At 38.8% G+C, this 15,543-nt stretch overlaps 1 protein-coding gene across 4 annotated transcripts in view; it reads right to left on the bottom strand.

The window, feature by feature from the left end:
- fgd1 (FYVE, RhoGEF and PH domain containing 1) overlaps positions 1-15,543 on the bottom strand; it is a 58,070-nt gene that overhangs the window by 16,528 nt on the left and 25,999 nt on the right. The window contains exons 1-4 of one of the 4 annotated variants that reach the window (XM_073868149.1): positions 13,689-14,117; positions 3,429-3,641; positions 1,140-1,326; positions 29-707 (exon numbers count right to left, since the gene is read on the bottom strand). In XM_073868149.1, coding sequence (XP_073724250.1) covers positions 29-707; positions 1,140-1,326; positions 3,429-3,641; positions 13,689-13,746 — 1,137 coding nt within the window. In that variant the 5' untranslated portion in view covers positions 13,747-14,117. Of the gene's footprint in view, positions 1-28; positions 708-1,139; positions 1,327-3,428; positions 3,642-13,688; positions 14,118-15,543 lie in introns of those variants that run through there. The other 3 variants (XM_073868150.1, XM_073868147.1, XM_073868148.1) reach the window with 3 other exon arrangements.

Raw genomic sequence — 15,543 nt, 5'->3', positions numbered from 1 at the left:
ATATCTGAAAAAATATCAACAGGCTTACCTCGGTTGAGTCTTGTCTTTCGGTTTTAGGAAGAGGCTGCAGGGCCATAGGGTTCATTTCACTTTCATCTCCGCTTCCTTCTTCCAAATCACTGTCTCCTTCCGAGTCCCTGCTACCCTCCGCACCACCGCCTCCCTCACCTCCGGGCCCCTCCGCATACCCACAGGAGAGACCGGGTACCGGACTGCACGGGTACATCTCTCTCTCGTGCCCGACCCGATCTTCATCCCCAACAAAACATAATTCCTCGCTGTGCGAGGGTGAACTGATGCTGTCAATACCGCTATCCCTATTGGCCAGCTTCCCATCCATCTGGGACGTCGGGAGGGACAAGCGTTCCGAGGGGATTTCTGATTGGTTGGCAGTCAGGTCCCTCATTTCCAAGGCGTCCAGGAGTTTATCAGAGGCACCGTAGCCTGATTCCATAGAGAGACGCTTTTCTGAACACGACGGTCCGAGTTCGCTGTCGTCCTCTTCGGTTCCGTCCACCTCTCCCTCCTCCTTTTTGACTTTCTCCGTCTCTTCCTCAGGTAAGGGCGGAGTCTCCAGAGACGTGCAGGGCAGGATGAACTCTGAGGGCGGAGGGCTAAGTGCTCGAGCAGCATCTTGCGATTCAGGGACTCGAGGGGTACACATCACTCCCCCCCCTGTGATGTCTGGTACCACGATGATCTGCTCCCTAAAAGAATTAAAATCAACACAGGAAATATTACTTGTTTCTGTAAATATTGCTGCTCAGTATTTTACCTCTGTTTAACAGTAAACATTACTAAGGTTGTTTTAGTTAATGCTTTAGCTAACATGACCTTACAATTAGCAATATAGCATTTTTTTAGCATTTATTAATCTTGTAAAAATCTTTGTAAAATAACAAGACTACATTCATATTTTTGACCCAATTTGATCGTCCTTAATATTTTACGTTATCTTCCTTCCAAGTAAGATTACACTTCTCTTTCTTTAAAAATTTGATTTCCTATCAATGAAATGTTACCTCTGATCAAACTAAGATATCATTACTCGGAAGCATTAAATCAGATCTAAATCTAGCTATAAATCATACAAAACGACAACAATGCCCATCAATCGCCCATCTGCCCGCGTCTCTCACCTCTCAAACTTCTCGATAAGCGAGAGAACACAAGCTGGGGAGGAGCTTCCCTCTGCTCTCGGTAAGGTGGCGCGTGATTGGCGGGGATCAGCGGGGAGTGGGCGACAGGGTGGTGGAGGGAGGGGCTTGTCTGGGGGGCGTGGTCGTCGAGCGGTCTGCTGCTGTAGATGAGGTGGTTTCGGGGGCACTGAGTGAGACAAAATCAATACGGAAATCAATACGGTGAGAGTGATGGATAATCACATGACTGCAACAAAGACAGACATGAATGTTACGATAGAACAACAACAACCTTTATTAGGTACATACATACATAATTATTCACAATCACACATAACACAGAAAAAAAAACATTTAAATAATTAGAATAAAGGAAATATTACAATAACCAACTGTAACCTCCATTACACCCCATGGTAAATCATGAATAAACCCAATTGTTGGTTTTAAAGGAACACACCAACTTTTAAGGACTTTAGCTTATTCACCGTTAGTTAGATAAGTCCATATATACCTTTTTCATCTCCGTGCGTGCTGTAACTCTGTCTGACGCACCCTGCGCTAGCCTAGCTTAGCACAAAGACTGGAAGTAAATGGTTCCAGCTAGCATACTGCTCCCAAGTAGTGATGCCAACATTTTCCTATTTATATGTTGTGATTTGTATAGATACAGCGTGTACAATTAACAAGGTCATATGAGATACATACTAGGGCTGCACGATAAATCGCATGTGTTTGCCACGCGCATCACGTCAGTAATGCCGGTTCCTTGATTAGTATTAAATCGGCATCAGCTGTTTTCAGATGGAGCAGCTTTAACTGCACAGAGCCGTAGTTCACTGATAATCGGGGCAATTTCGCATTAATTATCGCGGACGTATCGCCTGCGATATGTATGCGATACGGCCCAAATTGTCAGTGAACTACGGCTCTGTGCAGTTAATGTCGCGCCATCTGAAAACAGCTGATGGCGATTTAATACTAATCAAGGAACCGGCATTACTGACGTGATGCCCGTGGTATTGCATGCGATTTATCGTGCAGCCCTAATACATACTGGAATGGGGACTATATTCTCAGAAGGAAAATGTTGGCCTTATTTTGTCACTTATTGGGAGCAGAATGCTAGCTGGAGCCATTTACTTCCAGTCTTTGTGCTAAGCTAGTCTAGCGGTGGTTGCGTCAGACAGAGCTACAGGATGCAAGGAGATGTAAAAGGTATGTATGGACTTATTTAACTCAAAAAGTCGGCGTGTTCTTTTAAATGAATCTATGTTTGGTTTTATAACATTTACATTTCATTTACATAAAAGGCAGATGCTTTTATCCAAAGCAGCTTACATTGCATTACAAGGTATACATTTATTCAGCATGTGTGTTCCCTGAATTCGAACCCATGACCTTCTGCAGCATTAATGCATTGCTTTACCACTGAGCTATACATAACGCATGGTTGGTCTGAACTCAATAATTGGGTTTGTCCATATTTTACCCATCCATGGGTGAAAACCAGCATACGAGAGCTTAGATATAGTTACGGTACATTTACACGGGGGGCGAAATCGCTAACGCTTGACGGAAGGCTTGACACAGCCAATCACAGTGGCCCCAACACATGCTCCGGTCTTGCATAAATGTTATTGGCTGGCTCACACTAGGTTATTTGCATAAGACAATCTGATGCACGAGTTGCGCTTGAAAAGTTAAGAAATGTTCTGCCACGAGCAACGGCCGTGAGATGACGTCGATGGATCCACAATTCAGTTCGGCAACCCATGACGTCACCCATTAAAAGTAAACGAGAAGGGTTAACGCTTTCAACCCATGTGAATGTTCCATTATATGTCTAGGTATACACAAAAGACTAACAATTACCGAAATGAGCATAGTAAAATAATTGTTAATCCAAAAATTTATAGCCTAAAACAAAGTTTGCGTAATTTTGCTGCTTTATAGTCTCTTGTAGTAATAAACCTACCTCATCGTCCATTTAGACAAAACTACTCGATACGTTTTTAATATAAAATAATATAAATATAAGTGTTTTTGTTAATTATGAAAATTGCCTGTGAAGACCGATATAAAAATATAATTCATTCATAATACAACGCTTTTAGTCGTCTTTGCAAATCCGTGTAAACGCTGCATATTGACAACGTCGCAATGTTAAAATTTTTAAAAATGCTAAGGAAAAACGTTTACGTTTTTTATTACATCGTTGTTGTGAAAACGTAGCCCCATGAAACCAAACATCATTGTCTCCTGACATTAAATACATACAGGACATACCTTGAGGTTTTGGCCCAGGTAAAGGTGGTCTTGTTTTAGGGGGAAGCGGGGGGACATCTTGTGGCCCATTTTCACTTGTGCCATTGCATTGCTGTGATTCCAGGGGTCCGGGGTCCGAGCAGAGTCGCTGTGGGGTCTCGTGGGCTCCGAGGCAGGGGCCTGGCTCAAGGGATAGACTCTTGGTTAGGAGCCGCGGACTGGACACGGACGGGCCTGACAGAAAGAGGGAGTGCAGGCTCGTTTTCATTTAGAGAATTTGAAGGATATGAGATAAAACCATGCTTACGTAAGCAAGCATGGATAACAATATCTTCAAATCAAACTAATTTCTAGTGTGCATTTTGCTTTACAAATTTTAAGTTAAAATGAATCAAAATTGAATCTGTGATTTGTAATTTAGATTAAGTTTCAGATATGGTGGACATACATCACTCTCTCTTTCAAAGCCAGAGCTTATTAATGAAACTAAAGCACTGTACACAATATATAGCGAGTCACAATAACAGTCCAAAATCAATGCCAAGCGCTAAAGCCGAAAGAAAAATTGGTTTTGGAGAGTAAATAAAAGCCAGTTTCTCACCAGTTGGACAGTAACTTTATTAGAAACTGTGTTGTACACTATTACATGGTTTAAATTCAATTATAAAAACAATAATTCAACCCTGGCTCCTGTACGAGTCATAAAATCAAAAACAAATCTACTAAAGGAAACATCTGTTTCAAGTCTACTATTGTACAAAATGATAAACATCTTGCCGATTATGAGCAGACAAATAATGCAAAAACGTCTGGTCCGAGTTATTTACAGCTAGCAAACATTATTCACCTGTTTTGGGCAGATGTGATAAATAAGTTCACGTTACCATTATGCAAAAAGACTCATTGTTGTTATTACGATCATCTCAGACAGTAAACTCTTTAAGAATCGACATGAGAGAAGAAACAAGACAGCCGAATTCAATTCAGTCTAATTTAATGGAGCCGCTTGGGCGTAATGGATTACAGCTCGGCTGAGTGAAGCGTCTATAACCGGGAAGAGTAAACGTACGGTTTCACATACAGTAAATCACCGTCTGTATGTGATTATCTACATTCAAAGTGATCAGTCAAATGTCAGGTTTAAATGACACATTTAGTCTAGCTGACAATCTCAACCCAACATTGAACTTTATGAAAGACTTCTGAATGAATGTGGGAGGCGTTGAGCTCTCCGGCTCCGTGTTGGGCTCTTGTGTATTAAGTAGGTCAGTGTGTTAAAGAGCCCGTGTCTACTGCATCTATTTGCCTCTTCAGCTTCCTATAACAGATCAAGTGACATAATATAATTTATATACAGTAGAGATGACATATAAATATGATTTAAATATAGACAGCTTGGATATGTAAATAAGCAAGCTGATTTTTTTTATAAGGTGGCACGGACGGGTCATATGGTGGGCAGACAACCCGCCTAGATTTTAAAAATGCCTTCCTATTCCATACAAAGACCTAATTGGTTCCATACGATGACACTCATACCAGCTTGTGCAGGCCGGGGTATAAAATGACTTTCACATGTTTTAGTAAAATTACTAAAAGGTGAAGAAACGATAGCGGGTAGGAAACCAAAGTTATTCTGGCCGCAGATTTGGACTTGCGACGTACATCGTTTTCCCCATGTGCTCTTTATGGAAAGGGAATGTGTGCTGGAGATGAAATGAAATAAATAAAATAGATGTGTATGTTTAAAAACTGATTCTCTTTTTATCACCTCTTAAATATGGGTAGGTTTCTTCAAAAATACAAAAATTTTGTCTAGTCTAGTTCGCGCGAATGACGCTAATTGAGCATTGCTGCGGGAAAAGTTAAAAAAAGCTGAACTTTGGCGGAAAACTGTGCTGCGTTAACCAATCAGGAGCTTGCTCTAGTAGTGTTGTGATTACAGGAAGTGAGCGGAGTCGCAGAAGCCCCTCCCATGACACGATGACTAGAATTTCACACGCGGCTTTCATGCACGAATGAAGCGAGTACACTCAAAATGTTCAAGCGTCCAACTACACGTGGTAGACACAAATTCGACACTTCAAACGCGTCTGGTGTGAACCCACCGATTTTTCCTTTGAGTAGAAGTCACAAGCATCACTGCACGCGACAGCTTTGTTATATATCAAGAATCAACAATGGCACTACGAAAGAAGTGTATTTGTGGAAGTAAAGCCAAGAAAACCTTATTTAGCTCTCCAAGTAACCCTGTCTTAAGACAACAGTTGATGCAGTTTATTTCTTTCTGGACAGCAAAGTAATTGCAAATGGGTTTATGTTTGTTACCTGCATTTTAGAGACAATTGCTTTACAAACAAGGCAGAGTTTAACACAGAATTTGCCAATTGTTTACAACTGAGTGATAAAGCAGCCCAACATTAAAAGACCCTGTTCAGGAGTCGAAACTACAGGCGGTAAGTATATCAAAATCAAAAAAAGTGTTTGTTTGCAATTGCCGCATGAGTGCATATAATGTAAACAACACAAACATATAGCTGTGCTGTACTCCTTAGATATGTATAGTAGGGCTGTCAAAAGATTAATCGCGATTAATCGCATCCAAAATAAAAGTTTGTGTTTACATAACATATGTGTGTGTACTGTGTCTAAATATTATGTATATATAAATACCGACACATTCAGGTATATATTTAAGAAATATTTGCATTTAAATACTGTATATACATTTATATAATTTATATTATATATGAATATAAATATTTTATATATAAATATAATAATTTTTTCTTAAATATATACATAATTGGGTGTGTTTTTATATATGAATAATAATTATACACCATACACACACATTTGTTATGTTAACACAAACTTTTATTTTGGATGCGATTAATCGCGATTAATCTTTTGACAGCCCTAGTATAAAGGCTAGATGTCTCGCTCGTGCTGCTGGCCAATTGAGTGGAACATCCGCATTTGGTGGCCATCTTACCACAGGACGATCGCTCACTCGTAGCATTGAGTTTAAATGGTGCAGATACATTTAAATGACCATAACTTGGTTAATTTTTTACCGATTTTCAAACGGTTTGGTTTGTTATAAACGTCAAAGATGTGACCTATGACCCTGCATACTTAAACTAAAAAAAAATTATTTTCATGAAACATGTTAAAGCATCCAGAATTATAGCCATGTTAATAAAGTTTGTAAGAAACCAACCCGTTTGAAAATTGGTAGCAAGTTATGGTCATTTAAAAGTACCTGCACCATTAAACACAATGCTACGAGTGAGCAAGCTGCCTGTGGTAAGATGGCCGCCAGGCGATGACGTTAGAGACTCCGCCATAACATATCTAGCCTTTATACATATCTATGCTGTACTCTCCCACTGTACGCTTCCAAGAGTTTTTTTCTAAAGAAAAACGCAAATGCTGTGCTGTCTTTTATAAAGACATTTTGGACATATGACGGATGATATACTACTCTATAGATACCCAAGATTAACATGAGATTGGCAGAAACTGTGTGTGTTATGTGATCTATAATATATATATATATATATATATATATATATATATATATATATTGACAGTTTCATCGGACGCACGTGATACACGTCTGGATCCGAACCGTACTTCCGGTTTCGTTTTTTTTTAATGGTCTGACTAGTTGCTAAACTGATCTCTTGAATAAATGCCTAATCCTAAGTAATCTATGTGTTGTTTTTTTGCTTTTTATATAAATAAACTACATTTAAAGAACTTTGTTGTTATTTATTCTTAGCAGAGTTTACCGGAAGTTACGTGCGGACCGCGACAGCCGCTTGTTTATGTTGTTACTGCTGAAACGGTCTATATATATATATATATATATATATATATATATATATATATATATATATATATATATATATATATATATATATATATATATATATATATATATATATATATATATATATATATATATATATATATATATATATATATATTCGGGGTCAGGGGGTTGTAACCTCAATTATACACAATATAAATAGTGATGATTGACTTTACAAACACCAATAATGACAAAAAACTCATTCTGAAGAGAAAATGTGAACCGTACTATTACTATTAAATTTTTAACTAGTATTTCATATAATCACTGAGACAGACTTTTTCCATAGTCGACAAATAGGAGACCTGAGATAAAAATCTTTCCACTTTTTTACAGACACAAAACCTAAAGTCTCTCTCTCTCTCTTTCCTCAAAACAACAACAATCATCCACATTACTAGAAATCTATGCACGCTACAGAAGGTCATTAAAATAATCTGTTACAGACATATGCCTCATATTGACAGTTTTTAAAAAGTTTCCTCTGACCGACTGAATTTTCATGCCCTATTTCTTCTGAAGAAACAGACCAGGGGGAGGGTTCAGGGTCACAAAGATAAAGCTGAGACTTAAGATAAAAATATGCAGTACTGCTCTTCTCTTCGATTCACAAGAATAATCCCTGAACTGCTTTGGTTGCAGAAACAGTACATGCGAAAACTCTTAAATGTTTAGGTGCACAATTCCTTTAAATATCTTCTGTTAAGCTCTCGTGACAGAGGTCTGTAAGCATATTCTGAATTACCCATCATTCAATAGCACATCTGCCTCACCAGCTTCCTTAACAAAAGGATTAAAGGGCCGGATTTACTATTGACTGTAGTAGTTTGCATTTCAATACCAAGACCCGTGGGTTTAGTCAATAAATTGGCAAGAAAGATTTCCAATCATTAATCAAAGCCTGACGCGAATCTATGCATTTATTCAGCAAGCCGGAGCTATTTTAGAAACAGAAGAAAAACAAACAAGAGCGAATGATCTTCAAGGTCGAATGTTTGATTGTGGAAGATACTAAAGGACAGACACGGTTCAAATTATTTTCCTAAGCGGCACCGCGAGGCTCATAAAAAATGAGCTGAGGTATATAAGATGGAGACAGATGGGGGTCTCGCTCGGCAGGTACTGAGACCCAGCGGACCTGGATTTGACAACCTCGGCAGAAATCTTCACTCCTTCAATCTGATCTGTCAAAATATCATCTCCTGTACATCTTTGCAATTCAGAAAGCACAAAATGCACAAAAATGCTTTTATCTGAACAATGATGGACTTTACAGCTGTTCGGCACATATTCACTGGCAGCTTTGGCTTTCCACACGAGGGATACGATCAGAATTTAAACCAGGAATCATGTGGCTTTCTTCTCAGCTACATACCGACTGCTTGGTGTGTCTATTAAATCAAATCTACACTAAAGAGTCCAAACATCATGAGATACAAATAACAGTGAAAATATTGCTGATCACACAAAGCACCCTGAAGGTTAGACTCATTGATTTGTGATACTGGACTGAATAAATAAGCTTTCTATTGATGTATGGTTTGTTAGGATACAACTATTTGAAAATCTGGAATCTGAGGGTGCAAAACGATCAAAACATTGAGAAATCGCCTTTAAAGTTGTCCAAATAAAGTCCTTAGCAACCAGAAGTCCAAGTTTGGGTCTTACTGTGGGTTCACACCAGATGCGAGTTCAACGATTTTCACGAGTAGATTACATACAAAGTCAATGCAAAGACACGATCAGATGCGTCCTCACGTGGGGTGATGCGAATGACGCAAACATGTGGTATGCGAATGACGAAAATTCGCGTCAAACGCGTTCTCGCTCAAGTTGAACATTTTCAAAAAATTTGCATGACACAAAGTTAAATCCCGCGAGTAATCTAGAGCAGTGATTCCCAACCGGGGGTACGCGTACCCCAGGGGGTACGTGAAGAGTTTCCAGGGGGTACGCGAAAAGATTTAGATTTTGCTTTGATCTCATTTACTTTTAATAAAAATGTCTTTCGTTTGTCCAGTCATTTAGCCTACCTAAGATTGATTTTTGTGAGGAAAGCATTGTAAAAAGGACAACTTTGTAATTTTAATCTTATCATTAATATAATTAGCCGTCGTGAGTAAATGCGCTGCATGATCCAAAACGCAATAGCGATGTCCAACTCAAGAACGATCTATTTTCAATGAACCTGAATAGTTTCTAAAGACACAAAGTTTATTAACTATAAATAATGTTCAAATAATGTTATAATATTCATTCCCGCTGCCATTGCATTTTCAAATGATGCAAAAAAAAAACTTTTGCATTGTTTTTGGCTAACACATTTTGTCCCGTATGATTTCTTTTGTATTTATAGAGAATGTCTTAACACATTTTGTTTCTCTTTATATTTGAACAGAATAATTTAACTTATTTCCTCACATTTATTATCAGTAACTTAAATTGAGATTTTAGTAAATTTAGGGCATTTATTAAAAAGGACGTGAGAGCTCAATTCCAAATAAGCGCCGGAGTGGAAAATTTGCGTGTGATTCACTACAAAGCGCAAATAAAATACACAGCCACAATAATGACATAAGCACATTTCTCTAATGACCATTTGCAATCTACTAAGAGCAGCGCAAATTAGTACAGGGTCGCAAATAGGAGACCTCGGCAGGACATCGCAATGAAAATGCGGACTGCGGAGTGTGAAATTCCAGCTAAGTAAAAGTACATTAAGAATCGGAGGACAAAGATGAAGGGTAAAAGAAGTTTTGAAATGCCTGATTTGACTTCTCCTCATGACTTCTCCTCCTCTTTTCTCCAGCAAATTAAACATAGCATGGCTTGGCAAACTATATATATTTTTTTAATACTCTCCTCGCATTAATGTTGCTTCTAAAAGGAAAACTTCTACAAATGCATATGCAATAAGGTCGCAAAAATAACACCTTTTCAGAGCTAAATATCTACTGCGTGTCTTATAAGTTCAGTCGTTATTTAACGCCAAAATTATGGTTTGCGCAAGCTGTTAGTAAATCTGGCCCTTAAAGGGGTCATATGATGAATTTTTTTTAATTTGTAAAATAAGTATTTGGCGTTCCCAGAGTCCGTATGTGAAGTTTTATCTCAAAACACCCTACAGATAATTAATTATAGCATGTCAAAATTGCCATTTTGTAGGCCTGAGCAAAATGTGCTGTTTTTGGTTGTGTCATTTAAAATGCAAATGAGCTGATAAAATGCAAACACTGATCGCAATGATAGTGGTTTGTTGAAATAAACATGCTTCATCAGTCAGTGCTTTTTACTTTAATGTTTAAATTAATTAATTAATTAATTAATATTACTAATTATTTGTCTTTAAAACACAACTTCGATGAAGGGGTACTTGAGCCTTACTGATAGGGCTGTGGGGGTACTTAGGGCTAAAAAGGTTGGGAACCACTGATCTAGAGCGAGTAACACGATGCCCCGCGTTTGGTGTGTACGTAGCATTATGCTGCATTCACAGCAGCCGAGGTAGAGGCGTCAAGCGCGAGTGATTTCAATGTTAAGTCAATGTGAAGACACGTTGACGCACGTCTGGAGGTCTCGCGGCGCGAATAAGGCATTTAGCGCGGCGCTGTAGTTGCCGCGGGAAACGCGTGGGTTGAAAAATTTGAACTTTGGCGGAAAAACGTGCTGCATTAACCAATCAGGAGCTTGCTCTAGTAGTGACGTGAATACAGGAAGTGAGCAGAGTCACAGAAGCCCCTCCCATGACGCGAATTTCCGCATTAATGTGTCGATGACTAGAATTTCACACGCGGGTGTGAACCCACATTAAAAGTTTCACGTGTGCCCCGGACACGGGTTGGATATTATATTAGTGGCATCGGGTAATTTAAAATGTTTGTGTTTTTGCCGAACGGACCTGAGAAAACCCAAACTATCCTGCGTGTGTGCATCGAGTCCTTTTCCAACCCCCTTTCCCAAGAACGCTTGCGACATGGCTGGCGGTAGGTTAATTTTTTGTTAAGACAGACCTCTCAATCAATTTTGTTATCTATATAGCGCTTTTCACAATTGTTTAATTGTTTCAAAGCAGGTTTACATTAATAGATGCAGGAAAAAGTCTGTCTGACTGGTGCGTTCGGGCTACAGACTGCACACATCGATGCCATTTACATTCGAGTCCAGCCGGGTAAAAAAATAATTGCCACCGGTTTGGGTCGGCCTTGGGTCTAATTTTCTCGGGTTTGTTTCAGGTCGGTCTTTCTTATATATGTCGTTATAAGTGATTCGGGTTATTTCATTGGACACGAGAAGACCTCTAGTCAAGGGTGGAAATGACACATAAAATGACTCTAATATGCATAACGATGTAATATTTTCTGATTGATTTTTAGTATCAAATGATCAACATTTTAATGTTTTTGTTAAGAAGCATTATTGGTATTTTTTCCAGAGGGATGTACAATGAAACAATACCATCTTTATCTATACTGTCTCTATTCTGTTTTAATAATGGTAAATGAGTAAACATGTTTCCACTTTGTATGAAATACCAAGATATGTACCGCACACCAGCATAAAATATATATAAAATATCGCAAAGATGAGATATACTGTATGTTAACAAGATAAGATACATATACAAAGTAAAGATGACATATATGTTTTCTTTGCGGTTAAAGAGTCTTTTGGACGCCGTCATCCTTAAGTTACAAAAACATCTACAGTCTGTATCCCAGTGCCCTGTCAGACGACTCGTGATCAATATGTTGTTTGGAAAGCTTTGCTGATTCAACTATCCGTGTTGACTTTTCATGAATATTTCATAAACAGACAGATATAGAACGAGAAGCAGTCGCTCAGAAAAACATCACAGGCCCAACCTTTTATCTCATTACAACACACAGGAAACATAAAGGGTAAAAGCGAACACGTGGCTGCTGTGGCCATGGAAAAACACTCCAATGAAAACAAACTTTTCCTCTTTGATAATATCTATTCACATGTGAGCTGATGGATGTGTTGAAAACAGGCTATTTATATCTGCATCGGGAAAAGACATTCAACACATTGTCACCACATGAGCGACGCCTCAAAGAAGATACGCTTTCATCCAGACAGTGAAGATGATGGCAGAGATGACACTGCATTACATGTGATGTGCAAGGCCCGGTTTTTAAAAAGACATCACACCAATTTTTAGCTAGATGCTGCAACATAAAAGCATATAAAGCGATGCTGAAATACTAAAGTGAGGGCGCTTAATAATGTCAATGTCACCTGTCACTTCAGTGGCACCCTTTTAAGAGTGCATATCAGGACCTCAAACGTACATACTGGTATCAAATGTCTGAATGGTACATATATTATGGCCTTTTAAAAGGTTACTGTACCAGAGAATGCACCAGGACAGCATATGTCCCCCCCAATTCTGCATTAATAGGTCATGCCAGACCTAAACCAGCAGGACACCACATTACACATCTGTCAAGCAAATAAACCCAAATATATTGCATTGATGAGGGCCTATATATATGAAGTGCAGGGAATAACATTGTTTGACAGGAAATCAACTTGCGATGCTCTTTTTTGATGCACCTAATGTAGTGCGTTCATTCCCAAAATGCAGCACTCATCGCTGAAATTGATAGTGTAGTGTAGTCATTCAAACACACCCACTGTCGATAGATGACAGATAGCAGGCATTGTTTTGATGCATCATACAGTGCCTCTTGATTTTTAAAATAGCAGATTGTCAGCTCATCAGACACAGTATCCACGCCTACCACATCTCACATTACCTAATGGTGTTTGTATACCATTACAAGAGTAAGTAACCGTCAAAAAGCATGCATACTTCAAATACAAAGCTTGATGATTGCAATAGTAGTCCTCTGTAGACTCAACCACACACACACATGAATCTACATGGCAGCTGCATTGCATGTCTCCCTGCATCCCTGTGCAGCAGGCAGCGATGCACCAGCTTGCAAAATGTATGTGAAGCCCCAGCACCACTGCACAGACACACCAACCAATTAAAAATGTGCATGCAGACGTGATTTATCATGTGCATGACAAGATGTATGTTACAGGCGGATGGCATTCATTTTAAGACTACTGCATGTAAAACACCTCCTCAAAATTTAACCCTTTACACATTTTATGACAAAGCATGCTTGCAATAATTTCACGTCACTGCAGGTTATTGGCAAAAGGATGCCAGCTGGTGTATGTCTCTCATTTACATACTGACATACTGAACTATTGAACATGCATGTGTAATATTGATGTGTGATCCACTGGTGCATTCAATGAGCAAAATACACATGACAGAATCACACAGTGCACGCATTGGTTTTAAATCACCTTGATATGTCGAAACAAAAAGGGAATTTTAAAGGTTTAAAACAGCTTCTTACCCCGGAGCACACTGGTTTTATCCATATACATCGCGCAGCAAAATACAAAACCGGTCATGAAAATACAAAACGGGAGACACAATCGTCCCCAATCGCTCCAAGGACGAAATAAATATCAAGCCGAACAAATTTAAACGCGATCCCAGTTGATCTTTCACCGGTAATCCGTCGAAGACACGAGGAGTATCCGGGATCTCCACGCGCAAAAGCGCATCTCCAAGGCAGCGCGCGTTAATGCGCAAAAAATCAAGTTCGCGACGCGCAAACTAAACCACTAAGCCCACATTTTGGAGGTTTTACACGGTTGTGCCATGATGACACCGAAAATGCGGATCTAATGGGGAGATAAAATCCACCCGTGCGCCCCCCCGCCCCTCTTCTGACCGGCCTGATGCCACAGACAGCAGCAGGATCGCATACGATACGAGCCTGGTCCTCCCCCCACACCCCCTCCTCTCCCCATCAGCTCCACTGGTCTCAGCTCTGTTGCCTTGACAACAGTTTAAAGGGTTTAGTTTGGACTGCGTGTATGTTGTGATACAGCTAATATTACCATTTGAAGCACAAATGCTTGTTTTATTGAATTATTTTACGAATATTCATTTGGGCAAATGCAAAATCCACTTGTATTTATTCTTCAGCATTGCAGTTATTCAAACCCATGACCTTGGCCTGTTTAGCTATGTTGAACTACAGGTTTATGATTTACCAAATTCACTGCAAAAAATACTACGGTGCAACATGTCTAAAAACATGCATTACTATGGTATGTCCGCAAAAAGCAAAATATGTTGCATATTCCAATGTACCATTAAATACAGTTATCCTTCTAAGATTTCACAATGTGCATCATTGCAAAGACACTTTTCATGTGGAAAATCCTAGAAAATAAGCAGGTTAACATGGAAAACTATAGTTTAACAAATGAGATTGTACTAACATTTACAATATGGGATGTCCAATAAAATTATAAAATTATCATGATTAATACAAATGGTAAATATGCACAAGCATTATTACATTTATGCATTTGGCCCCAAAGCAACTTACAGTGCATTCATGCATATAGATTTCATCAGTATACTGTACTGTATGTGTTCCCTGGGATTAAACTCGTGACCTTTGCAATGCTAACACAATGCGAGTGAACTATACAGAAAACACTAAATTGCACCACAACTGTATGCTAAAATAATACACTGATGTGAAAATGTCATCTTTAGATTTTTTCATTGTTAACTTTTAATGATTTAATTGTACAGACTTAAAATCCAAACAATTAAAAATACGACAACTGATCTAGGGCCTGTGACTCATCACATACTCTTCTCATAGTTGTGGTGCTTTATAATTAGGTGTATTTAAAAATAGGCAACACAAACATCAGAAAGCTCGTCCAAAATTATCACAAAATGCTTTTGCTGTCACTGATATAAACCGCAGCAGATAAATTATCCAACCAGATGGATTTCAATCTGGATTAATGTCATGTTTAAGACAAAGTAGAGGCAGAGATCACAGTAATGAATTCTGACAGCAAATATAAAAGTGTGTCGTGACCAGGCTCCAGAATAAACACTTGCCAAGTGTCAAACGCCCCAAAATTGGGCTTTGATGAGTAAATAAATGTTATTTGAAATTGCTAGAATCTTTAGTAGAAATAACATCATAATATATGATTTAAATAACCCACGCATGCATGTTTCCTCTGCGTCATTGCCAATCCTATAATACGCCTTCAGAGAGATGCTCAACTTCTGACAGAATTCGCTCACCTTCGCTAAAAATGCATGAGTGAAACGTTAAGACGATTACAATTTTTATAAGTAGCTTTTTGAACACAACACTTGCAGAG

The sequence above is a fragment of the Misgurnus anguillicaudatus genome, chromosome 5 (assembly GCF_027580225.2).
Source record: "Misgurnus anguillicaudatus chromosome 5, ASM2758022v2, whole genome shotgun sequence".
In the NCBI taxonomy this organism is placed as follows: Eukaryota; Metazoa; Chordata; class Actinopteri; order Cypriniformes; family Cobitidae; genus Misgurnus; species Misgurnus anguillicaudatus.
The sequence above is the reverse complement of the archived record's forward strand: the minus strand, read 5'-3'. Positions and strand labels throughout refer to the sequence as shown.